This window comes from Ranitomeya imitator, chromosome 2, assembly GCF_032444005.1.
Source record: "Ranitomeya imitator isolate aRanImi1 chromosome 2, aRanImi1.pri, whole genome shotgun sequence".
NCBI lineage: Eukaryota > Metazoa > Chordata > Amphibia > Anura > Dendrobatidae > Ranitomeya > Ranitomeya imitator.
Window position 1 is genome coordinate 694,387,539 of NC_091283.1, and position 27,105 is coordinate 694,414,643.

Sequence of the window (27,105 nt, forward strand, 5' to 3'; positions counted from 1 at the left end):
TCTAGATCGCTGCAGCGTCGCTAAAAGTGATGGTACCCATAGTTGGAAGGGACCCCCTGGGTCATCTGGTCCAACCCCCTGCTCAAAGCAGGATTCACTAAATCAGCCTCTGTTTGAAGACTTCTGTTTGAAGACTTCCATGGAAGGAGAACTCACCACCTCTCGTGGCAGCCTGTTCCACTCATTGATCACCCTAACTGTCAAAAAGTTTTTTCTAATATCTAATCTGTGTCTCCTCCCATTCAGTTTCATCCCATTGCTTCTAGTCTTTCCTTGTGCAAATGAGAATAAAGATGATTCTTCTACAATGTGACAGCCCTTGAGATATTTGTAGACAGCTATTAAGTCTCCTCTGTCTTCTTTTTTTTGCAAACTAAACATTCCCAAATCCTGTAACCGTTGCTCATAGGACATGGTTTGCAGACCGGTCACCATTCTGGTCACTCTTCTCTGAACTTGCTCCAGTTTGCATGGAGCACTGTGATAGCAATGTAATAGAAAGTATATTTTAGGGTTCTCCCTACTTGTAATCAAATGTATAATATATACAAGCCTGCCAAAGCTGGAAACACACTGAAAACTTTAAACATAAAAGAAAGAAAAATTAGATGATTTTTATTTTTCCTTTTTATTATTATTAATTATTTTGATAAATATATAAGACCTCGATCTTTGTGGCGTTTTTTTGATTGTGAAGTGACTACCATTAAAATAATCAACTTAAGGGTACCGTCACACAGTGCAATTTTGATCGCTACGACGGCACAATTCGTGACGTTCGAGCGATATAGTTACGATATCGCAGTGTCTGACACGCTCCTGCGATCAGGGACCCCGCTGAGAATCGTACGTCGTAGCAGATCGTTTGAAACTTTCTTTCGTCGTCTAGTGTCCCGCTGTGGCGGCATGATCGCATGGTGTAACATATATCGTATACGATGTGCGCATAGTAACCAACGGCTTCTACATCGCACATACGTCATGAAATTATCGCTCCAGCGTCGTAGATTGCAAAGTGTGACAGCAGTCTACGACGCTGGAGCGATATTGTTACGATGCTGGAGCGTCACGGATCGTACCGTTGTAGCGATGAAAATTGCACTGTGTGACGGTACCCTAAGATCCAGAACAGGAAAGGAGACATTGGACAAGGATTTTTGCCATAATGATAAAATGTGCAATAACTGTGGTCAAATTGTCTGTCAATCGTTTCTTATACTTTACAAGGCCAAGAGCCTATTTACATGGAAGCGACCACAATCAGTAAGTGACTGCTGATTGGCCACAATAAAGCCAAGGTGACCACAAGGCTACGTGCACAGGACGAGCAATGGATTGATCATTCTGTGCGCATAAAACATCATCTTATCAGCAAAGCATGTCTTGTTTATACAGGGCTTTATACTGGTGAGAAACGGCCATTTTTAAGAGAACCTGGCAGCACAATTTTGGAATGTTCAGTCAAGATATGACTGTAATGGCACAATGATACTGATTACATTGATTGTGAAGAAATCTGCTGTGTGGTTCTTTTATTATAATGATTATTTGAAGTTTTCTTCTCCGCCTGCCTCTGACTGTGAATGACAGGTCACTGCTCAGCTATCAAACAGAGGAGGCAGGTGATTGACAGACCGCAGGCAGGCGGAGGGGTCGGGGAATCACACAGGAAGGAGAAGACAGAGTGCACTGTGCACTGAAAAGCTCAAATGGTGATTAAAGGAGAACAACAAAAGTATCATTGTAATCACTATTCCAGTGCTATTAGTGAAATGCCTTTCATTTACATCACACAATCATGCTCACAGGTTCTCTTTAAGCTCTCTTTAATGGTTTTCTGCCATGAGCAAAAGTTCATTTTAGTCAATACATCTTGGAATAATAATAATAATCCTCCACAATTGGACGTGTTTAAATAAAATGTTCCTGTGCTGAGATAATCTTAGAAATGTGCTCCTGCTGTGTACTGTAATGTCTGTGTCTGACCGTGCAGGAACATGGTCTGATCATACCACAGCTCCTGGGCAGGGAGGAGAAAAAAAAGAGTATACAGACTTTACAGCACGGGATCGCAGCTGATTCTTTCTGCCAGGTAACACATTTCCCTGCATTTTTTAACACAATATTTTACTTCAAAGAAAGAACCTTTTGCGATCCCCTGCTGTAATGTCAGTATAGTTTTTTTTTGTTTTTTTTTCTCCCCCCTGCCCAGGAGCTGTGGTATGATCAGACCATGTTCCTGCACAGTCAGACACAGCCATTACACAGTACACAGCAGGGGCACATTTGTAAGATTATCTCAGCACAGGAACATTTTATTTAAACACATCCAATTGTGGAAATTGTTATTATTCCAAGATTTGTGGATTAACCCCTTAGCGACCGCCGATACGCCTTTTAACGGCGGCCGCTAAGGGTACTTAAACCACAGCGCCGTTAATTAACGGCGCTGTGGAAAAAGTCCATAGCGCCCCCCAGAGGCCGATTTTCTCCGGGGTCTCGGCTGCCGAAGGTAGCCGAGACCCCAGAGAACATGATTCGGGGGGTTTTTAACCCACCCCGCATTTGCGATCGCCGGTAATTAACCGTTTACCGGCGATCGCAAAAAAAAAAAAGCGATCTCTTTTTAATTTCTCTGTCCTCCAATGTGATCGCACATCAGAGGACAGAGAAAAGGGGTCCCAGGTGGCCCCCCAATACTCACCTAGCTCCCCCGATGCTCCTCGTGTCTCCCGGTGGGCGCCGCCATCTTCAAAATGACGGGCGCATGCGCAGTGCGCCCGCCGGCCGGCACCGGGAGAATCTTTGGGGTCTCGGCTGCCGGGGGTAGCCGAGACCCCAAAGAGCATGATCGGGGTCGGTATTACCGACCCCTGTTTTGCGATCGCCGGTAATTAACTGTTTACCGGCGACCGCAAAATAAAAAAAAAAAAAGTAAAGTGTAATTCTCTGTCCTTTGATGTGATCGCACATCAGAGGACAGAGAAATAGGGGGATTCGGGAACCCTAGCATACTCACCTAGGTCCCTGGATCCTCTTGCTGCTCCTCCTGGCCGCCGGCAGCAGAACATGGCGGACGCATGCCCAGTGCGCCCGCCATCTGTCTCGATCTGCCGGCCGGCAGGAGAACAGCAGTTGGGGCTAAAATTAGGGGTAGGGGTAGGGCTAGGGTTAGGGCTAGGGTTGGGGCTAAATTTAGGGTTAGGGTTGGGGCTAAATTTAGGGTTAGGGTTGGGGCTAAACTTAGGGTTAGGCTTCTTTCACACTTACGTCGGTACGGGGCCGTCGCAATGCGTCGGCCCGACATACCGACGCACGTTGTGAAAATTGTGCACAACGTGGGCAGCAGCTGTAGTTTTTCAACACATCCGCTGCCCAATCTATGTCCTGGGGAGGAGGGGGCGGAGTTACGGCCACGCATGTGCGGTCAGAAATGGCGGATGCGACGTACAAAAAAACAGTTTCATTGAACGTTTTTTTGTGCCGACGCTCCGCCAAAACACAACTGATCCAGTGCACGACGGACGCGACGTGTGGCCATCCGTCACGATCCGTCGGCAATACAAGTCTATGGGCAAAAAATGCATCCTGCGGGCACATTTGCAGGATCCGTTTCTTGTCCAAAACGACGGATTGCGACGGAATGTGAAAGTAGCCCTAGGGCTAGGGTTAGGGTTGGGGCTAAAGTTAGGGCTAGGGTTGGGGCTAAAGTTAGGGTTAGAGCTGGGATTAGGGTTAGGGTTTGGATTAGGGTTGGTATTAGGGTTAGGGTTGGCATTAGGGTTACGCTTGGGATTAGGGTTAGGTTTGGGATTAGGGTTAAGGTTAGGGTTGTGATTAGGGGTGTATTGGGATTAGGGTTAGGTTTGAGGTTAGGGTTGAGATTAGGATTAGGGGTGTGTTGGATTTAGGGTTTTGATTAGGGTTATGGTTAGGGTTGACATTAGGGTTGTTTTGGGGTAAGGGTTGTGATTATGGTTAGGCTTAGTGATTAGGATTATGGATGAGGTTGGGATTAGGGTTAGGGGTGTGTTGGGGTTAGGGTTGGAGCTAGAATTGGGGGGTTTCCACTGTTTAGGTACATCAGGGGGTCTCCAAACACGACAGCCAATTTTGCGCTCAAAAAGTCAAATGGTGCTCCCTCCCTTCTGAGCTCTTCCGTGCGCCCAAACAGTGGGTTACCCCCACATATGGGGCATCAGCGTACTCGGGATAAATTGGACAACAACTTCTGGAGTCCAATTTCTCTTGTTACCCTTGTGAAAATAAAAACTTGGGGGCTACAAAATCTTTTTTGTGAAAAAAAAAATATTTTTTATTTTCACGACTGCATTCTAAACTTCTGTGAAGCACTTGGGCATTCAAAGTTCTCACCACACATCTAGATAAGTTCCTTGGGGGGTCTAGTTTCCAAAATGGGGTCACTTGTGGGGGTTACTACAGTTTAGGTACATCAGGGGCTCTGCAATCGCAACATAATGCCCACAGACCATTCTATCAAAGTCTGCATTCCAAAAAGGCGCTCCTTCCCTTCCGAGCTCTGCCGTGCGCCCAAACAGTGGTTTACCCCCACATATGGCGCATCAGCGTACTCGGGATAAATTGGACAACAACTATTGCAGTCCAATTTCTCCTGTTACCCTTGTGAAAATAAAAACTTGGGGGCTACAATATCTTTTTTGTGGAAAAAAATATTTTTTATTTTCACGACTCTGCATTCTAAACTTCTGTGAAGCACTTGGGCATTCAAAGTTCTCACCACACATCTAGATAAGTTCCTTGGGGGGTCTAGTTTCCAAAATGGGGTCACTTGTGGAGGGTTTCTACTGGTTAGGTACATCAGGGGCTCTGCAAACGCAACATAATACCCGCAGACCATTCTATAAAAGTCTGCATTCCAAAACGGCGCTCCTTCCTTCCGAGCTCTGCCGTGCGCCCAAACAGTGGTTTACCCCCACATATGGGGTACCAGCATACTCAGGACAAATTGGACAACAACTTTAGGGGTCCAATTTCTCTTGTTACCCTTGTGAAAATAAAAATTTGGTGGCTAAAAAATCTTTTTTGTGGAAAAAAAAAATATATTTTTTATTTTCACGGCTCTGCATTATAAACTTCTGTGAAGCACTTGGGCATTCAAGGTTCTCACCACACATCTAGATAAGTTCCTTAAGGGGTCTAGTTTCCAAAATGGTGTCACTTGTGGGGGGTTTCCACTGTTTAGGCACATCAGGGGCTCTCCAAACGCGACATGGCGTCCAATCTCAATTCCAGCCAATTCTACATTGAAAAAGTAAAACGGCGCTCCTTCACTTCCAAGCTCTGCGGTGCGCCCAAACAGTGGTTTACCCTCACACATGGGGTATCGACGTATTCAGGAGAAATCGCACAACAACTTTTGTGGTCTAATTTCTCCTGTTACCCTTGTGAAAATAAGAATTTGTGGGCGAAAAGATCATTTTTGTGTAAACAAAAGCGATTTTTTATTTTCACGGCTCTACGTTATAAACTTCTGTGAAGCACTTGGGGGTTCAAAGTGCTCACCACACATCTAGATAAGTTCCTTAAGGGGTCTAGTTTCCAAAATGGTGTCACTTGTGGGGAGTTTCCACTGTTTAGGTACATCAGGGGCTCTCTAAATGTGACATGGTGTCCGATCTCAATTCCAGCCAATTCTGCATTGAAAAAGTCAAACGGCGCTCCTTCACTTCTAAGTTCTGCGGTGCGCCCTAACAGTGGTTTACCCCCACATATGGGGTATTGGCGTATTCAGGAGAAATTGCATAACAAAATTTATGGTTACATTTCTGTTTTTACACTTGTGAAAATAAAAAAAATGGTTCTGAATTAAGATGTTTGCAAAAAAAAGTTAAATGTTCATTTTTTCCTTCCACATTGTTTCAGTTCCTGTGAAGCACGTAAAGGGTTAATAAACTTCTTGAATGTGGTTTTGAGAACCTTGAGGGGTGTAGTTTTTAGAATGGTGTCACACTTCATTATTTTCTATCATATAGACCCCTCAAAATGACTTCAAATGTGATGTGGTCCCTAAAAAAAATGGTGTTGTAAAAATGAGAAATTGCTGGTCAACTTTTAACCCTTATAACTCCCTAACAAAAAAAAATTTTGTTTCCAAAATTGTGCTGATGTAAAGTAGACATGTGGGAAATGTTATTTATTAACTATTTTTCATGACATATCTCTCTGATTTAAGGGCATAAAAATACAAAGTTTGAAAATTGCAAAATTTTAAAAATTTTCGCCATATTTCCGTTTTTTTCATAAATAATCGCAAGTAATATCGAAGAAATGTTACCACTAACATGAAGTACAATATGTCACGAAAAAACAGTCTCAGAATCAGCGGGATCCGTTGAAGCGTTCCAGAGTTATAACCTCATAAAGTGACAGTGGTCAGAATTGCAAAAATTGGCCTGGTCATTAAGTACCAAATTGGCTCTGTCACTAAGGGGTTAAAATGAACTTTTGTACGTGGGAAAAGTCTGCTAACAAGTCAGTGGGATGGTGCATTAAATTGCTCAGCCAGGCCAAACATGCACCAAGTGCCTATGCTTGGTTTGTACAGTCATTTTGTGCTAACAGACTCCTTTAAATGTATATCTGCTATTTGCATGATGTTTACATAAAGTGGCACCAGTTTGCGAAGAGTAAAAATGATTGACCACTTGTCTTTTTCTTTTAGGTTTGAGCATCTTTCATGGCTTTCAGGTAGAAGCTGAGCGGACGTAGTCATAATGAACTCTATGGATAGGCACATACAGCAGACTAATGACCGTCTGCAGTGCATAAAACAGGTAGGTGAACTCTATGAAACCTTTTAAATAGGTCAAACACTGATTGTCTGTAATACCACTGAGTGGAAAAGAGCATTATGGGAGCTGGAGCTGGAGATTGGTAACGGTTATCAATAATGGTGTATTATTGATGGAATTGTTGATGTAGAAACTAAGAAGTAATAAATGGGCTTATTTATTTGGAATTGGTTTGTGGCTTTGCTAGTTTCTTTGTTTTGTCCATGCCCATTTTAGGTTTTAAATAGGAACTCTCAAAACACTTTACATACAAAAACAATACAAGTGAATATATGAAACTTTTTATACATTTTTGAATTAAAATGACTCCTCGAATCATGAGCCACTTCTTAACAACCCCTCACTTGTACCTTCTAAACTATTAATATGCTCTCAAATACTCCTAGAATCCATCTTAAAAGATGAGATGGACTGGCAGTGCACAGAGACCTACACAGAGGCTGATGCTTTCTAGTTAGTGTTTTGTCTCGCTACAGTGCTGATTTACAGCCACATTTCCCAGTACTGTTCTATAATGTCCTTCATGCTGCTGCAGAGAGAGAGCAGAATCTCCTCATGTCTCCGCTGTAGATTTGTCATTTCATAACAGCCAGTCTCATTCCACTAGCTCATGGATCATTGACATTTGGAGATGGAGCCATACACTAGTTTTATAATGACCAGAAATACCTTCTTTTCTCATTTTACTTAGTGTCACTGCCATTTCAGGTGACTTCTCAGAATAAAAATATACAATTGTGAAACTAATATGCCCCCCCAACCACTGTTTCTGTTCTTCTATGATTGGGCTCATGATATATTGAACACAGTTCTGAACTTTACACATCTGCTTGAATGGCAGCACGGTGGCTCAGTGGTCAGCACTGCAGCCTTGCAGCGCTGGGGTCCTGGGTTCAAATCTCACAAAGAACAACAAGGAGTTTGTATGTTATCCCCATGTTTGCGTGGGTTTCCTCCGGGTTCTCCGGTTTCTTCCCACATTCCAAAGACATACTGAGAATTTAGATTGTGAGCCCCATCGGGGACAGTGATGATAATGTGTGCAAACTGTAAAGCGCTGCGGAATATGTTGGCGCTACATTAATAAAAATATTATTACTAATTATATTAGTAATAATAATAATAATAATACTTATTATTATTATTATTAATAATGAAATAGTTTAAATTAAAATTAGTTCATATTGAAATTAAACAAATTTATACAGATTCTAAAATTTGGAAAGGCATTTAAGTGTCTGAATTACTAAGTATTTGAGTTTTCACATGTCTGTTAAGTACATTAGGACTCTTCTACTTAAAAAGCAAGGTCAGTGATCTTACAGGTCATGGGATTCCTGGTTATCTAGGAAAAGGGCTGGCTGTATGGGGCAGACACATGTTAGAAAGGCTTTTATTCTCTGGAATGTTAGTCTGTGTGAGCAGGGTCACAGTTACTGATGTCCATATGCAGGCTCTAGACATCCCTGAACATAGATGTGTCTTGACCCTATACAGTCATGGCGAAAAGTATTGACACCCCTGCAATTCTGTCAGAGAATACTCATTTTCTTCCTGAAAATGATTGCAAATGTAAATTATTTGGTATTATTATCTTCATTTAATTTGTCTTAAATGAAAAAAACACAAAAAGTATTGTCCTAAAGCCAAATTGGATATAATTCCACACCAAACATAAAAAAGGGATGGGCAAAAGTATTGGCACTGTTCGAAAAATCATGTGATGCTTCTCTAAGTTGTGTAATTAACAGCACCTGTAACTTACATGTAGCACCCAACAGGTGTTGGCAATAACTAAATCACACTTGCAGCTAGTTGACATGGATTAAAGTTGACTCAACCTCTGTCTTGTGTCCTTGTGTGTACCACATTGAGCATGGAGAAAAGAAAGAAGACCAAAGAACTGTCTGAGGACTTGAGAAACCAAATTGTGAGGAAGCATGAGCAATCTCAAGGCTACAAGTCCATCTCCAAAGACCTGAATGTTCCTGTGTCTACCGTGTGCAGTGTCATCAAGAAGTTTAAAGCCCATGGCACTGTGGCTAACCTCCCTAGATGTGGACGAAAAAGAAAAATTGACAAGAGATTTCAACGCAAAATTGTGCAGATGTTGGATAAAGAACCTCGACTAACATCCAAACAAGTTCAAGCTGCCCTGCAGTCCGAGGGTATAACAGTGTCAACCCGTACTATCCGTCGGCGTCTGAATGAAAAGGGACTGTATGGTAGGAGACCCAGGACATAAAAAAGACAGGCTGGAGTTTGCCAAAACTTACCTGAAAAAGCCTAAAACGTTTTGGAAGAATGTTCTCTGGTCAGATGAGACAAAAGTAGAGCTTTTTGGGCAAAGGCATCAACATAGAGTTTACAGGAGAAAAAAAGAGGCATTCAAAGAAAAGAACACGGTCCCTACAGTCAAACATGACGGAGGTTCCCTGATGTTTTGGGGTTGCTTTGCTGCCTCTGGCACTGGACTGCTTGACCGTGTGCATGGCATTATGAAGTCTGAAGACTACCAACAAATTTTGCAGCATAATGTAGGGCCCAGTGTGAGAAAGCTGGGTCTCCCTCAGAGGTCATAGGTCTTCCAGCAGGACAATGACCCAAAACACACTTCAGAAAGCACTAGAAAATGGTTTGAGAGAAAGCACTGGAGACTTCAAAGGTGGCCAGCAATGAGTCCAGACCTGAATCTCATAGAACAGGGGTCCCCAACCCCAGTCCTCAAGGCCCACCAACAGGTCATGTTTTCAGGATTTCCTTTGCATTGCACAGGTGATGCAATTATTACCTGGGCAAGACTAAGGAAATCCTGAAAACATAACATGTTGGTGGGCCTTGAGGACTGGCGTTGGGGACCCCTGCCATAGAACACCTGTAGAGAGATCTAAAAATGGCAGTTTGGAGAAGGCACCCTTCAAATATCAGGGACCTGGAGCAGTTTGCCAAAGAAGAATGGTCTAAAATTCCAGCAGAGCATTGTAAGAAACTCATTGATGGTTACCGGAAGCGGTTGGTCGCAGTTATTTTGGCTAAAGGTTGTGCAACCAAGTATTAGACTGAGGGTGCCAATACTTTTGTCTAGCCCATTTTTGGAGTTTTGTGTGAAATTATCAATGTTTTGCTTTTTGCTTCTTTCTCTTTTGTGTTTTTCCATTTAAGACAAATAAAATGAAGATAATAATACCAAATAATTTGTGTTTGCAATCATTTTCAGGAAGAAAATGAGTATTATCTGACAGAATTGCAGGGGTGTCAATACTTTTGGCCATGACTGTAAGCTCCTGCCACTGGAAAACTTAGTTCATGCCCAAGTTTAAATCAATTCATACAATCTCGTAATGATTCAAAGAAATTCACATGTGGAGAATTTGGTTTGATGAAAAATGCAGAAATATACAACTGTTTGGTGGGAATGAAACATTTATGAAATTGGGCAACTCTAATGTCCTGTATACAGAGGACGATGTGCTGCTGAGATTAATGCTCTTTTAAACTAAGCTAAGGCTGGTTTCACATTTGCGTTTTTTGCCGCTGCGTTTGTAACGCATATAAACGCATGCGTCGTGTTTTCCTATATTTAACATTAAAAATGCATGCGGTTTTTTTTTTACGTGTTTGGCCGCGTTTGACGACGTATGCGTCGTTTCGATGCTTGCGTCTTGGTGTGTAAATACAACATGTAGTAATTTCTAGAGGCGTTTTTTTTGCCGCAAAAAAACGCATGCGTTTGATTGTGTAAAAAAAATGTATTGCTGTCTATGTAAACGCATGGGTTTTTAAGCACATGCGTTTGGTTGCGTTTTTGAACGCATGCGTTTCAATAGAGAAAAACAAGTCTAGACACTGATAAGCCACCCCCCACCATCAAGGTGATAAAGGGATCCAAACCCTAACCCTAGCCCTAACCCTAAGCCACCATCAAGGTGATAAAGGGATCCAAACCCTAACTCTAAACCTAACCCAAGCCCTAACCCTAGCCCTAACCCTAACCCTAATGGGAAAATGGAAATAAATACATTTTTTAAATTTTTTAATTTTTCCCTAACTAAGGGTGATGAAGGAGGTTTGATTTCTATTTATAAGGAGTTTTCTAGTGGATTTTTATGATTGGCATCTGTCACACACTGAAAGACGCTTTTTATTCCAAACAATATTTTTTGCGTTACCACATTTTGAGAGCTACAATTTTTCCATATTTTGGTCCACAGAGTCATGTGAGGTCTTGTTTTTAGCGGGACGAGTTGACATTTTTATTGGTAACATTTTCGGGCACGTGACATTTTTGATTGCTTTTTATTCCGATTTTTGTGAAGCAGAATGAACAAAAACCAGCTTGTGAAATTTCTCATCATGCGTACCAAAAGCGCAAACGCAGGAAAAAACGCATGTAAACGCGTACAAACGCGGTGTTTTCTTAACCGCATGCGACAATGCATGCGTCTAAAAAACGCAGCGTTTGTACGCGTTTACATGCGTTTTTTTCACCACTTGCGGATGAGTTTTAAACGCTGCGCATTAGTGCGGAAATAGTGTATATATACAAGTAGAGTTTTAAAAAACAGAAGGAATACTTGAAAGAAAAAAGCAAGTAGAAAGCAATGAAAGGAATGCGGAGTGAGAAATTCAGGGTGGGGGTTTTGAAATAGGTTCTGACTTTTCACTGCTATTTTTTTCCTATGTCAGTGTGAGGGCCCCCTCTCAAGTCGCATGGAAGAAAGACCAGAAATTTCTATTAGGATCTGAATGGGCTACTATAACTTTGTATTCTGCAGAACCCAGAAAGTTATCTTGAAAAATTAAATCTACTTTTCGAAAACAGAATTCTCTTGATGGAAATCCTAATCCTCTTCATATAGCTGGGTTGCAGGCTCCTGTAGCATTCAATGGAAGCTATTATCAGAAAATGACCTACCATTTAAATCCTTATTTTTTTCTGTAAAAATGTTACATTGATTAACAAATTTTCACACTGGCCATTGGGCCTTTTTAGACTTCTACTTCCTGTCCTGTCAGGAAACGTTTTCATATAAGAGCTCATGCTCATCTGCGAGGAAAACAGACGAGTGTAATCCGATAAAAAATCGAATTGCATTCTGACCAGTGTTAATCTAGGAGTCACAACTCATCTGTGATTTTTTTTTTCTCAGCTGAAATCGGACTGAGAAAAAAATTGCAGCATGCTGTGATCGCCAATGCAAGTCAATGGGTGTGAGAAAAAAATTGCACGACACTCGGACCATGGTATTGCCATCCAATTTTTACACACCAATGTCCTTTGAAAAGCTGGCAATTCAACTGCCGCGTACAGTAAAATCACACAGTGACCCGACAGAATAGAATAGCTAGAATAGATATACAGTTGTGCTCAAAAGTTTACATGCCCCGGCAGAATTTTTGCTTTCGTTGCCTTTTTTTCAGAGAATATGAATGATAATGCCCAAACTTTTTCTCCATTCATGTTTAGTGGTTGGGTGAAGCCATTTATTGTCAAACTGCTGTGGTTTCTCTTTTTAAATCATAATGACAACCCAAAACATCTAAATGATCCTGATCAAAAGTTCACATACCCTGGTGATTTTGGCCTGATAACATGCACAGAAGTTGACACAAATTGGTTTGAATGGCTACTAAAGGTAACATCCTCACATGTGACCTGTTTGCTTGTAATCAGTGTGTGTGCATAACAGCTGAGTGAGTTTCTGGGATCCAGACAGACTCTTGTTTCTTTCATCCAGCCACTGACTTTTGTGGATTGTGAGTCATGGGGAAAGCCAAAGAATTGTCAACGGAACTACGGGAAAAGGTTGTTGAACTGTATAAAACAGAAAAGGGATACAAAAAGATCCAAGGAATTGATCATGCCATAAGGGGTCATAAGAGGTATTGTTCACTCATCAGGATTTAAGTCTAAAAAAAAGTACCAGTTGCTATTGTGAAACTGCAAAGTTTTTAATACAAATTGTGATACAGAAAAAAAAGTTCCACTTTTTAAAAAAAAAAAAAAATTCAACACAATAGCCTAACTATAGGTTCTATTCTTATTTTAGCATCCCTTTAACAAGGTAATTCTGGAAGAGAGAAGTTCTGTGTGACTTAAAGAGAATGTCACTGTGATATAGAAACGAGATGGCAGATGAGAAAGCAACTGAGTGATCTTTAAAAAAAAAAAGTAATTCTCCTGATCTCTCTCCAAAAATGGGCAACTATATTTGGCCTATTATATACAGTTGACAACATGGATGAAAAATGATCTGTGTTTTCTTCTGGTTAAAAAATCTTTTCTGAATCTGTCCTAAGGGTACCGTCACACAGTGGCACTTTGGTCGCTAGGACGGCACGATCCGTGACGTTCCAGCGATATCGTTACGATCTCGCTGTGTCTGACACGCTACTGCGATCAGGGACCCCGCTGAGAATCGTACGTCGTAGCAGATCGTTTGAAACTTTATTTCGTCGCTGGATCTCCCGCTGACATCGCTGAATCGGCGTGTGTGACGCCGATTCAGCGATGTCTTCACTGGTAACCAGGGTAAACATCGGGTTACTAAGCGCAGGGCTGCGCTTAGTAACCCGATATTTACCCTGGTTACCAGTGTAAATGTAAAAAAAAAAAAACACTACATACTTACATTCCCGGTGTCTGGTCATGTCCCTCGCCTTCAGCTTCCCACACTGACTGGTGAGCGCCGGCCACCCGTAAAGTACAGTGGTGACGTCACCGCTCTGCTTTCCGGCTGTCCGGCGCTCACTGTCAGTGCAGAGAAGCACAGCACCGAGGGACGCGACAGGAATGTAAGTATGTAGTGTTTGTTTTTTTTTACGTTTACGCTGGTAACCAGGGTAAACATCGGGTTACTAAGCGCTGCCCTGCGCTTAGTAACCTGATGTTTACCCTGGTTACCAGGGAACTTCGGGATCGTTGGTCGCTGGAGAGCTGTCTGTGTGACAGCTCTCCAGCGACCAAACAGCGACGCTGCAGCGATCGACATCATTGTCGTATCGCTGCAGCGTCGTTTTAGTGTGACGGTACCCTAAGGGAGGGCAGAAAGATGACAAAAATCTGATACAGAGTGTATCTTGCAGTAGAGCTTAGTGTTAATTATAGTTTTTGTTCTTCAGAAACCTGAGAAACCGGGTTCCTCTGTTGTTCAGCTAATCAAAGAAGGTCCAGGAGATACATAGCATAAATTGGAAGGCTTTACTATGACACAAGATGTTGGTCTCGACAAACTTACATCTATAGCCTTACATGTTTACCATTGTCAAGATTTTCATCACTGTTAATTATATGTTGGTTTACATAACCATCCTGAGCTTCTATGTCGTTTACTGATCAATTTTACTTTCTTACCTGTCAGCTCCCAGCGGACACAGATTACTGACATCTGTTATCCAATCATGTGTTCACTAGATGGTGGCCCGATTCTAACACGTCGGGTATTTTAGAATATGTATAGTAGTATATAGAACAGCCCACGCAGTATATAACACAGCCCACGTAGTATATAACACAGGCCACGTAGTATATAACACAGCCACATAGTATATTGCCCAGCCACGTAGTATATTGCACAGCCACATATATAGCACAGCCCACATAGTATATAACACAGGCCACGCAGTATATAACACAGCCCACGTAGTATCTAACACAGGTCACGTAGTATATAGCAATGTGGGCACCATATCCCTGTTAAAAAACAATTAAAAATAAAAAAAATAGTTATATACTCACCTGGCAGCCCCCGGATCCAGCCCATGCGTTTAGCGATGCTCCTTGTGACGCTCCGGTCCCAAGAATGCATTGCGGCAATAGCACGTGATGATATAGCGGTCTCGCGAGACCACTACGTCATCTCCGGTCATTGCCACAATGCATTCTTGAGATCTTGCCACCGGAACCTGCCACTTGCATGGAGCGGTCACCGGAGCGTCGCAAGGAGCAGGAAAGGCGCCGGAATGTGAGTATATGATGATTTTTTATTATTTTTAACATTAAATCTTTTTACTATTGATGCTGCATAGGCAGCATTAATAGTAAAAAGTTGGTCACACAGGGTAAAATAGCAGCCTTAACGGTGTTGTGAATTCTGTTGTCGGGCTCCCTCCTGTGGTCATGAATGGTACTTCGGCTGGTTCTGTCCATGGACTTCCTCTGGTGGGTGTTTCTGAATTTCCTTCCACAGGTGACAAGGTTAATTCGTTGGCTGGCTGCTCTATTTAACTCCACTTAGATCTTTGCTCCATGCCACCTGTCAATGTTCCAGTATTGGTCTAGTTCACTCCTGGATCGTTCTTGTGACCTGTCTTCCCAGCAGAAGCTAAGTTCCAGCTTGTATTTCTTTGGTTTGCTATTTTTCTGTCCAGCTTGCTATTTTTATTGTTGTCTTGCTTGCTGGAAGCTCTGGGACGCAGAGGGAGCACCTCCGCACCGTGAGTCGGTGCGGAGGGTCTTTTTGCGCCCTCTGCGTGGTCTTTTTGTAGGTTTTTGTGCTGACCGCAAAGTAACCTTTCCTATCCTCGGTCTGTTCAGTAAGTCGGGCCTCACTTTGCTAAATCTATTTCATCTCTGTGTTTGTATTTTCATCTTTACTCACAGTCATTATATGTGGGGGATTGCCTTTTCCTTTGGGGAATTTCTCTGAGGCAAGGTAGGCTTTATTTTTCTATCTTCAGGGCTAGCTACTTCCTTAGGCTGTGCCGAGTTGCATAGGGAGCGTTAGGCGCAATCCACGGCTATTTCTAGTGTGTTTGATAGGATTAGGGATTGCGGTCAGCAGAGTTCCCACGTCCCAGAGCTCGTCCTTTATTATCAGTAACTATCAGGTCATTCCGTGTGCTCTTAACCACCAGGTCCATTATTGTCCTGACCACCAGGTCATAACATAACGGACTGCGTTACACCGCGTTATGCTGCGGTGTAACGCAGTCCATTTAACGGACTGCTAAACCGCAGTGTGGGCACTGACTGGAGGGGAGTAGGGAGGGGGCACTTCCTGGAGGGGCGTACGGAAGGGCGAATTCGCGGCCGGATGGTGCCTGTCGCTGATTGGTCGCTGCCGGCCGCGACCAATCAGCGACGCAGGATTTCCGTGACAGACAAACAGACAGAAGTGACCCTTAAACGATTATATATATAAATTGATACCTTTCATCAGTTTCCATGATTCTGAATAGTCCTTTTACAACGCTCTATGATATCATAATTTATGTCATCTCTCTGGATGGTATTCTCCAGCGCATTGCAGGGAAGCTTTCTTGGATCAAGCATTGCTATAATAAAGAGCTTGACCCCGGTAGAAGTCAAGATTGAAACTGTATTCAGTACATTTTCCGTCACTCGTAGCTACAGTATGTTAGGATTGGCTACCTTCAAATGGCCAAGTAAAATAAAAACCAAACAAAGGAAACAAACCATAAAACCCTTAAAGGGAACCGGCCCCCCCCCCTCCCCCCCAGGGCCTATTAAAGTAAAAGAGCCTCTTTCAGCAGCACTAAGGCTGCATTCTGTGAAGGTGGCTCTTATGTTTTTGATCCCTAATAACGCTGAAATATTCACTTTTATAAATTGCGCGCCATAACTGTGTTGAGTCTGGGTACGTTTTTCTCCCCCTGACTCAAGCGCCTCGCAGCCGTCCATCTCACCGGGTGCCACCTCCTTTCTGTCTTGTGCCGTCACCGGCACTCTGCAATTATTTGTCAGGCATGCGCCGTGCGCGCTGCCCTGGAACTTACATCAAGTGATATAAGTATATCGCACCTGCGCACAGCGCCAGATTCCAAGCCCCGCAGTGTGAATACATCATAACACACTGCGGGACGGGATCTGGGGCCTCTGCTACACGCAGGCACAATATCAGTACATCAGCTGATGTGTGTTCCAGGGCAGCGCGCACGGCGCAAGCCCGAAAAATGAGAGCACAGTACAGGCACCGGTAACATGAGGAAACACAGAGGAGGAGGCGACCGGTGCACTGAGGGGATGATGCATGGCTGGGAGGCGGCTGAGTCAGGGGGAGACGTACCCCCCCGGACTCAATGCAGGTATGGCGTGCAATTTATCAAAGTGAATATTTCAGCATTATTAGGGATCAAAAACATAAGAGCCACCTTCACAGAATGCAGCCTTAGTGCTGCTGAAGGAGGCTCTTTTACCTTAATATGTCCCCTTAATATGGGGAAGTGACAGGTTCCCTTTAAGAACCAGGGGTACTTCCGTTGTTGCGTTTCCATTTTTTGCTCCCCTTCTCGCGGCCATAACTTTTTTGTTTTTCCATCAATCAGTATGACAGCTTGTTTCTTTGTGGGACGAGTTGTACTTTTGAATGGCACCATTGATTTTACCATATTGTGTACTGGAAAATGTGAAAAAAATCCAAATGCGGTGAAATTGTAAAAAAAAGTGCAATCCCATAATTGTTTATTGGATGTTTTTTACCATGTTTACTAAATGCTAAAACTGACCTAAAATTATGATTCTACAGGTCATTATGAGTTCAGAGACCCCAAACATGTCTAGGTTCTTTTCTCTTTAAGTGGTGGGAAAAAAATTCCAAAGTTTGTAAAAAATAAATAAATAAAATGTTGCCATTTTCCGAGACCCGTAGCATCTCCACTTTTAGGGATCTGGGGCCGGGTGATGGCTTATTTTTTGCGCACCGATCTGACATTTTTATTGATACCATATTGGTGTGTATACGATCTTTTGATCACCCGTTATTGCATTGTATTGCAATGTTGCAGCGACCAGAAAAACGTAATTCTGGTGTTTCGATTTTTTTTTTCTCGCTACGCTGTTTACCGATCGGATAAATTTTTATATATTGCTAGATCGGGTGATTCTGAACACACCGATACCAAATATGTGTATATTTGATTTTTTCTATTGTTTCATTTTGAATGGGGCAAAAGGGGGGTGATTTGAACTTTTATATATTTTTTATTTTTAGAATATTATTAAAAACTTTTTTTTTTACTTGCTTCAATAGTCTCCATGGGAGACTATAAACTGTGATCATCCGAACGCTTCCTGCGCATGCATGTTAAATGCCGCTGTCGGAGTTTGACAACGGCATTTAACATGTTAACAGCCACAGGTAGATTGCGATTCCACTTGCGGCAGTTAGGGGCACATGACAGTTGATCAGATCAGCTGTCATGTAACGGAAAAGGTGCGGATTCATCGCCGAAGCCCGCACCAAACGGGGAGGCGTCCAATGTTGGATATATCCGTCATTGGATATTAAGGGGGTTAAAGGGAATCTACCAGTAAGGCTAGGTTCACATTGCGTTATGTGAACCCGTTAAACGGACTACGTTACACCGCGGCATAACGCGGTGTAACGTAGTCAGTTAACGCCGTCTTTGCTTGTAATGGCGAACGCATCACTAGAGCAAGCCCACATTGGGCGTGCGCTAGCGATGTGCAGTCATTTGAGTGACAGACCTCAAACACTGCTTGCGGGCATCTGCGCTAGCCGGATCGGCAAATGCGATCCTTTTTGGGACATTGCGTTAGCGCAGTCCGTAGCGCTATGCGCTAAACGGACTGCCCTAACGCAATGTGAACCTAGCCTAAGATCAACCTTTCTAAGCCGTGTGGGCATATAGGTCATAGGAAGCTGAATAATTGATACCTTGATATCTGCGATTTGATGCCTTATTCCAGAGAAATCCATGTTGTTCTTATATGTAAATGAGCTGTTCAGGACTATGCATCGGACACTGATCTGCATGAGACTCCGCCTCCAGAGCATGATTTAAATTAAAGGTGGTGTGACCAGTGTGATATGTGATGGCTGCCCTCCCGATCTCACTGCAGAGGTGTGTGTGATTACAACCAACACAATACAGCAGAGCTGAGCTTCGTCACATTGCAAACATATCTGCATTTCTCCTCCCTGTTAATCTAAGCTCTGGAGGTGAATTTTCAGGGAAATCTATGTCTGGTCCATAAATCTTAATAGCTTATTTACATATAATAAAAATGTGATTTCTCTGAAATAAGACATTGCGTTGCAGATATCAATGTATCATTTTATCAAGCTTCCTATGACCTACATGCCCATATAGACGGCTTAGGGGGGTTGATCATACTGGCAGATTCCCTTTAAGTAAGGGGATATTAGAATTTTCTCTGCCATATTATCTAGTAAATAGCACCAGTAGATACCGTACATCCATCCATTGTAATAATGCCAATTTTTCTTTTTTAAATACAGATTTACTAAAATTGATGTTCACTTTTTTCTTTTTATATAGAATGGAAAATCATCCTGATTTCTTATATTAGGCAGCTTCGTTCATTGCATACTGTCTCTAGTTGACTTTCACATGGTGTGGTTGTCTGACAACTATGTTTCTGTCTCTTTCAGCACTTACAGAACCCAGCAAATTTTCACAATGCAGCTACAGAGCTTTTGGACTGGTGTGGAGATCCTCGAGCTTTTCAAAGACCGTTTGAACAGAGTCTCATGGGTTGTTTAACGGTATGCTCTTTAGCTTTTCACCTCTTTTTAAGTTCTCAGTCTGTGACTTACAAGTGGAAATTGCTACTCCCCTGCTCATGATTTCTGCATTTGGTGAATACATACTGGTGCACTGCTCTATGGGGAAGATTACACAACTTGTGAATATTGTGCTTTGTTACAGGTTTAGTTATTAGACAATAAGTTTAGTCATTAGACAGTAATGAATAGTTATTAGGTATCTATCAAAAATGTAAATCCAATTAGTAAACAATGTAAATACGGTAGTCTGTTTTACAGGAACTAGTTTCACAGTGAGTATACCGTGCCTCCGGTTTTATACTGATGTGCTTGGAGGTCACCCCAGTATTTCTACAACATCATTAAGAAAACTAAATGATGCCGTGCTCCAATGAATGCCTTATTATATAGGTAGCGGTCACTAGATACTGCTGCTAGAAGAGGATACGATTCCATAATACAAAGGCACCATACAAGACACTCAGAATGCTTCATAAAAAGCCATAGACTCCATGAGGCCTCAATCTGAAAAAAGGTTAGGCTTTGTCAAAGCCACTCAAACGAGGGTTGTACTGCTAAAACATTATAAGACAATTGATGTATAGAAATAAAAAAGCTTTTGAATATATATAGTACTGTACAAAAGTTTTAGGTGGGTGTGAAAAAAACAACAACCGCCAAACATACAGCCAATATAATTAAGAACCATCTTCAGCATAAAGAAAAAAAAGGAGTCCTGTGAGGGTATGTGTCAGGGTGGATTTGATTTAAATCTAACTGATTTAAATCGCGATTTAAATCACTAGTCAGTAATGCTTGATTTAAATCAGTGATTTAAATCAAAGTTTCTACCTAAACTAGTTCTTGCTACTTTAACATGCAAGTAAATGAAGATTTTTAGAATCACTTTTTATATTACTTTTTTCTCCCCAGTTTAATGGGTTAATCATTCATATTTGGACACCACTGTTCTGTTGTACTTAGGAAGGAGAAAAATAATCCTGACCTTAATAACAATTTAAATAGATTTATTCAACTGAAACAATAACAACATTACAGCATAAGTTATTTGCTTAAACAAACATGCATGTTTGTTAACTAATTTGGCTAAACAAAATATATATATATTATAAGAAACTTAGACTGTCAGCCCAGCCGACACATGAAAAACTTAAATACTACTGTCCCTGCTGTCCTCTGTAGCTCACTTGTCGTCATCTTCATCATCATCTTCTTCTTTGTTCCTATTCATAATCTGGAAAAGAAAAGCAAGCTTTCCTGCTTTATTGGGTCCCAACCGATTTCTCAATTTAGAATGAATGAGTCCAAAGGAAGAGAATATTCTTTCAACGCCTGCAGAAGAAGCTACTGCTGTTAAAAGTGAAATCATTACTTGAACAGTCTCTAAATCCAAGCGCTTAAGTGACTTCCACCAGTTTACTGGTGTGACCTTCCTTAAAATATCTTCAGCAAACATATATTTCTTGAATGGTTCCCCCTTAGCTCTGAAGTTTATTATAGTTGGCATTAAAGATGGATGATTGCTGAATACCCATGTCATAGCTAACTCCTCTTCCTCAGCACTTAGGTTTTGACCCTGATATTGGATATTGACAATATTTGCCAAAAAATGAGCTGGAGTCAGTGCTTGTCCCATTCGTTTGTTTACTGCTTGTAATTTAATTCTGTCCATGTGTAGTTCTGTTTTTAAGTGTTCACTCAGTTCCTTCCAAATTTCAACAGCATCCGCAATAAAACAGCTATTTTTCTGTATTTTGTTTAAAGCTTGAGAGATGGGTTTCAGGAAGATCAGCATATGTTCAACATTTCTCTTAAGCCCAATGTTGAGGATTTTGGCCGTGACAGTGCCCTCTATTTTATCTCGATTTTCTTCACAAAGTGTCATCAGAATAGGCCAGTTTTTGATATACTGCTCAAAACAGTCCACCACAGAGTTCCATCTAACATCTTGTGGGAACGTTAGCTTGGTTCCACCCATCCTTTTCAGAGCTGCTGCAGCAAAATGATTATTACGGAAGTATTTAGCAATTTCAATAACATTAGCCTTTATTTCTGGAACACTTAAGTCTTTGGCTAAGAGGTGCAGCAAATAAGCACTGCAACCATATGTTATTAGCAGCTTTGTATTCCCTCCTTGCTCTTCTAAATCTCTTCTCATCTTGGATACGTTTGCAGCATTGTCAGTGACCAAACTGCGTACTAGACATTTGAATTTTTGTTCACATGTCGTTATAGCTTTTACTGCCACTTCTTGTAAGTATTCTGCTGTGTGTGCATTTCCTGACGTATCAGTTGTTTGTGCAAGGAAGACTTTACCTTCTTCTGTTGTTATACAAGCACATACAATAGGATCATTGTGGACATTACTCCACCCATCAATACTTAGGTTAACAATTTTACCCTCCAGAGCTGTTGCACATTGCTCCATTTCTCTGTCATACACTTGATCCAGCAGTTTCCCTGCAACATCAGCTCTGCTGGGTGGACTGTATCCTGGTCTCAGTGACTGAACCATATTAATGAAATGTGGGTTCTCAGTCAGACGGAAAGAAGAGTTCGTTGCATAAATAAACTGGGCAATTTTTTCATCAGTCAACTTTTTCTAATCTGCTAGTTCTTATCACAAACCTATCTATGGTGGTTCCAGGAGGTAAAGGTTTTTTCTTCCTTTTGGGTGATGGTGATATGTGGCTGTGGGTGTCTGATGATGATGCTGCTGCTAATGAAGCACTATCCTGAATGGATAACTCTGAAACTGTAGAACAGGATGATGGTGATCTTGGAGGTGGATAGTTTCCAGAATCCATGAATTCCCCTAAACAAAAAAAGTCAATTCTGTTATTTTATTGTTTATACAATTTCTGCTTATTGTACACAACACATCACTGCCCCTGCCCCAAAAGGAATATTTGTTTTTCTTCATAACTGTACCAAATGACGGTAACATGCAGTAATAATAAGAAATATAATTTTTCTCACACATGACAGTTCAGTCTTTAGAAATAGGATTCAATAAAAATGTTTACCAACCTGAAGATCCTGCCTGTTCAGAAGTGTTTCTTCGGTCATCTTCATCACCGCACTTCTCATAATGTTGCCTCATTCGCACCACCAGGCCTTGCAGGAAAGAATGTAATAAACCTCAGATCGTACACACAAACAGATCCAGACTTGTCTGTCTGTGGCAATGCTGCAGTATTGTGCTCAAAGTTTCACTTTCATTTTCTTGTCTGCTTGCCCTTCCTCCTCCTCACACTTAGATTCACATTCTTCTTGTGTTGTGCAGATCTATTCCACTCCAAACAATCAGAAACATATTGTCTAACTTCTTGGACTTGGCACTGAAGGGGTTGATTCTGTATTCATAGGTTTGTAGAACAATAGGATTAAGGTCTTTTTCTCAACTCTGTTCATGTTGTAACATTTTTGCCGTGAAGAAGAGGCTGGGACCTCTGCGGAGTCAAATTCAGTTTTGAGAACTGCGTAAGTAAAGCGAGCGTCTGTGATAATATAGGAGAGAAACTGCCCACTAATCCTACAGAAACCTCTGGAAGAGAATGGCATTGTGAATGTTACACATATACAGCCTTTATTCTACTGAGTTAAACAACTCAGCTTTATCCCTCATGATGGAAGAACCTTTGGATGGTAAAATATTTTCCTCAAAAAGCAGTTTATTGAAAAAAATCCGATTTAAATCAAAAAAATTCCAATTTAAATAAAAAAAATCCGATTTTTTTTATTTATTTTTTTAAAAAACATTGATTTTTATCCACCCTGGTATGTGTCCACATTCAAGATTGCATCAGGATTTACTCTGGATTTGACGCAGGTAAAATCTGCACCAAATCTGCGCCTGAGGTCACAGGCAGGTCACCTGCGTTTTTACATGCTTTTTTCTTGCTTTTTTTTCATGCGGATTTGTGTGTGTTTTTGTAAGCTAAATAAAGATATACAAAAAAAAAAGACTTGTGATGTAATTTCTTGTCCTACCTCTTCATTTACATACTCCATTGAAGAATGATGTTTACACACACAGCTAGATAGATATGATAGACTAGATGGTGGCCCGATTCTAAAGGTACCGTCATACTAAGCGACGCTGCAGCGATACCGACAACGATGTCGATCGCTGCAGCGTCGCTGTTTGGTCGCTGGAGAGCTGTCACACAGACAGCTCTCCAGCGACTAACGATCCCGAGGTCCCCGGTAACCAGGGTAAACATCGGGTTACTAAGCACAGGGCCGCGCTTAGTAACCCGATGTTTACCCTGGTTACCAGCGTAAACGTTAAAAAAACAAACACTACATACTTACCTTCAGCTGTCTGTCCTCCGGCGCTCTGCTTTCCTCTGCACTGTCAGCGCCGGTCAGCCGGAAAGCAGAGCGGCGACGTCACCTCTGTGCTTTCCGGCTGGCCGGCGCTGACACAGGATGCAGGAGGAGTGCAGAGAAGCAGAGCGTCGGGGACAGACAGCGGAAGGTAAGTATGTAGTGTTTGTTTTTTTAACGTTTACGCTGGTAACCAGGGTAAACATCGGGTTACTAAGCGCGGCCCTGCGCTTAGTAACCCGATGTTTACCCTGGTTACCAGTGAAGACATCTCTGGATCGGCGTCACACACGCCAATCCAGCGATGTCAGCGGGAGATCCAGCAACGAAATAAAGTGCTGGACTTTCCTCAGCGACCAACGATCTCCCAGCAGAGGCCTGATCGTTGGTCGCTGTCACACATAACGATTTCCTTAACGATATCGTTGCTATGTCACAAAAAGCAACGATATCGTTAACGATATCGTTATGTGTGACGGTACCTTAACACATCGGGTATTCTAGAACATGCATGTCCATGTAGTATATTGCACAGCCCACGTAGTATATTGCCCAGCCACGTAGTATATTGCCCAACCATGTAGTTTATTGCCCAGCCACGTAGTATATTGCAGTCACGTAGTATATTGCCCAACCACGTAGTTTATTGCCCAGCCACGTAGTATATTCCAGTCACGTAGTATATTGCCCAACCACGTAGTATATTGCCCAGCCACGTAGTATATTGCCCAGCCACGTAGTATATTGCCCAGCCACGTAGTATATTGCAGTCACGTAGTATATTGCCCAGCCGCGTAGTATATTGCACAGTCGCGTAGTATATTGCCCAGTCACGTAGTATATTGCCCAGTCACGTAGTATATTGCCCAGTCACGTAGTATATTGGCCAGTGACATAGCATATTGCCTAGTGACGTAGTATATTTCCCAGTGACGTAGTATATTGCGCAGCCACGTAGTATATTGCCCAGTGACGTAGTATACAGCACAGAGCCACGTAGTATATTGCCCAGCTACGTAGTATATTGCCCAGCCACGTTTGTCACAGGTTAAAAAATAAAAAACAAACATATACTCACCTTTCCGAGGGCCCTTTGTAGTCCACGGCAGCTTCCGGTCCCAGGGTTGGTATGAGCGCAGGACCTGTGATGACGTCGCGGTCACATGACCGTGACATCATGGCAGGTCCTTCTCGTGCAGGCACGCAGGGCCTGTGATGACGTCGCGGTCACATGACCGTCACGTCATGGCAGGTCCTTCTCCCATACCATCTTTGCCACCGGAACCTGCAACGGAAGATGGCGGCCGGCGCGAGCGGCTCAGCGGACTACGGAGGGTGAGTATAGCAGGTTTTTTTTTATTATTATTTTTAACATTACATTTTTTACTATTGATGCCGCATAGGCAGCATCAATAGTAAAAAGTTGGGGACACACAGGGTTAATAGCGGCGGTAACGGAGTGCGTTACCCGCGGCATAATGCGGTCCGTTACTGCCGGCATTAACCCTGTGTTAGCGGTGATCGGAGGGGATTATGCGGCCATTTTCTTCCGGACTGTGCCCGTCGCTGATTGGTCGCGGCAGCCATGACAGGCAGCTGGCGAGACCAATCAGCGAATGAATATCCAGGACAGACGGAAGTGACCCTTAGACAATTATATAGTAGATATCTATCGTATCCATCTATCTATCGTATTTATCTATAGTATCTATCTATCGATATATCTATCTATTATCTACTGATATATCTATCTATAAATATATCTATCTATATGTAGATATATCGATAGATATATTGATAGATAGATAAATAGATAATAGATTAATAGATAGATGGATACGATAGATGGATACGATAGATGGATACGATAGATAGATGGATACGATAGATAGATGGATACGATAGATGGATACGATAGATGGATACGATAGATGGATACGATAGATGGATACGATAGATGGATACGATAGATGGATACGATAGATAGATGGATACGATAGATAGATGGATACGATATGATAGATGGATACGATAGATAGATGGATACGATAGATAGATGGATACGATAGATAGATGGATACGATAGATAGATGGATACGATAGATGGATATGATAGATGGATACGATAGATGGATCACAGATGCGAGAAACTCGTACGAGTCTCACATCTTAATACCCACCACTGCCGCCGGCACTCGAGAGAGGATCGTGCTGTTGCATGTATTTCTATGCAGCCACACGCTCCGGTCCCGAGTGTCGGCGGCAGTGCCGGGTATTAAGATGGGAGACTCGTCCGAGATTCTCGCATGTGTGATCCCAGCCTTAAATAAAGACACACCCACCCATGAATTCTGCGTTAGGCCGGGGTCACACTCACGAGAAACTCACACAAGTCTCTCGCTTCAATACCCGACACTGCCCCAGGCACTCGAGACGGAAGTGTGCGGCTGCATGTATTTTTATGCAGCTGAACGCTCCGGTCCTGAGTGCCCGCGGCAGTGTCGGATATTTACTCCGGCCTTAAATGCAATATGTTTAATTTAAAAAAAAAAAAAATTGAAAAAAAAAATTACGTGGGCTCCCGCGCAATTTTCTGTGCCAGAGAGGGAAAGCCAGCGACTGGGGGACTGATATTTGTAGCCTGGGATGGGGTTAACACCCATGGAGCTTCCCAGGCTATGAATATTAGCCCGTAGCTGTCTGCGTAGCCTTTACTGGCTATAAAAATAGGGGGACTCCCCAAAAAATGATGTGGGGTCCCCCTATAATTTACAACCAGAAAGGCTACGCAGACAGCTGCGGGCTGATATTCATAGCCTAGAGAGGGACCATGGATATTGCCTCCCCTCCCCCCCCGGCTACAAATACCAGCCCCCAGCCGCCCCAGAAATGGCACATCTATAAGATGCGCCAATTCCGGCGCTTAGCCTCTCTCTTCCCACTCCCGAGTAGTGGTGGGATATGGGGTAATAAGGGGTTAATGACACCTTAGGTGACATTAAGCCCGGTTAATAATGGAGAGGCATCAATAAGAAGCCTATCCATTATTAATCCTAGGTAAAGTGTAAATAAAACACACTAGAAAAAAATATTTTAATGAAATGATTACACACACTTTTTGACCATATCTTTATTATTAGCTCAATCCTCTTGAAGACCCTCGTCCTGCAAAAAAGCATAAAAAAACAAGCCAAATTCATACTCCCTGTCCGCAGATATCCCATAATGAGTGTCCCACGACGAGTCCAGCTCTGCTACATCTGGATGCCTGACATCCAGACATAGTAGAGCTTGTAGATGATTGCTGGAGATAACTCTCCAGCCATCACCTACATTCTAGCACTCACGGTCAGCTGACCGTGAGAACGAGCCTAGTGTGACCGGAGATCCCCCCCCCCCCTGGTCATGTGCACGGCAGTTATCGCGGT

At 42.4% G+C, this 27,105-nt stretch overlaps 1 protein-coding gene across 4 annotated transcripts in view; it reads left to right on the plus strand.

Annotated features, from left to right (window-relative positions):
• The window catches only part of ZMIZ1 (zinc finger MIZ-type containing 1), an 816,521-nt gene that overhangs the window by 593,152 nt on the left and 196,264 nt on the right, over positions 1–27,105 (plus strand). For all 4 annotated transcript variants that reach the window (XM_069753082.1, XM_069753084.1, XM_069753085.1 and 1 more), the window contains exons 4-5: positions 6,704–6,815; positions 19,211–19,324. In XM_069753082.1, coding sequence (XP_069609183.1) covers positions 6,756–6,815; positions 19,211–19,324 — 174 coding nt within the window. In that variant the 5' untranslated portion in view covers positions 6,704–6,755. The remainder of the gene's footprint in view (positions 1–6,703; positions 6,816–19,210; positions 19,325–27,105) is intronic.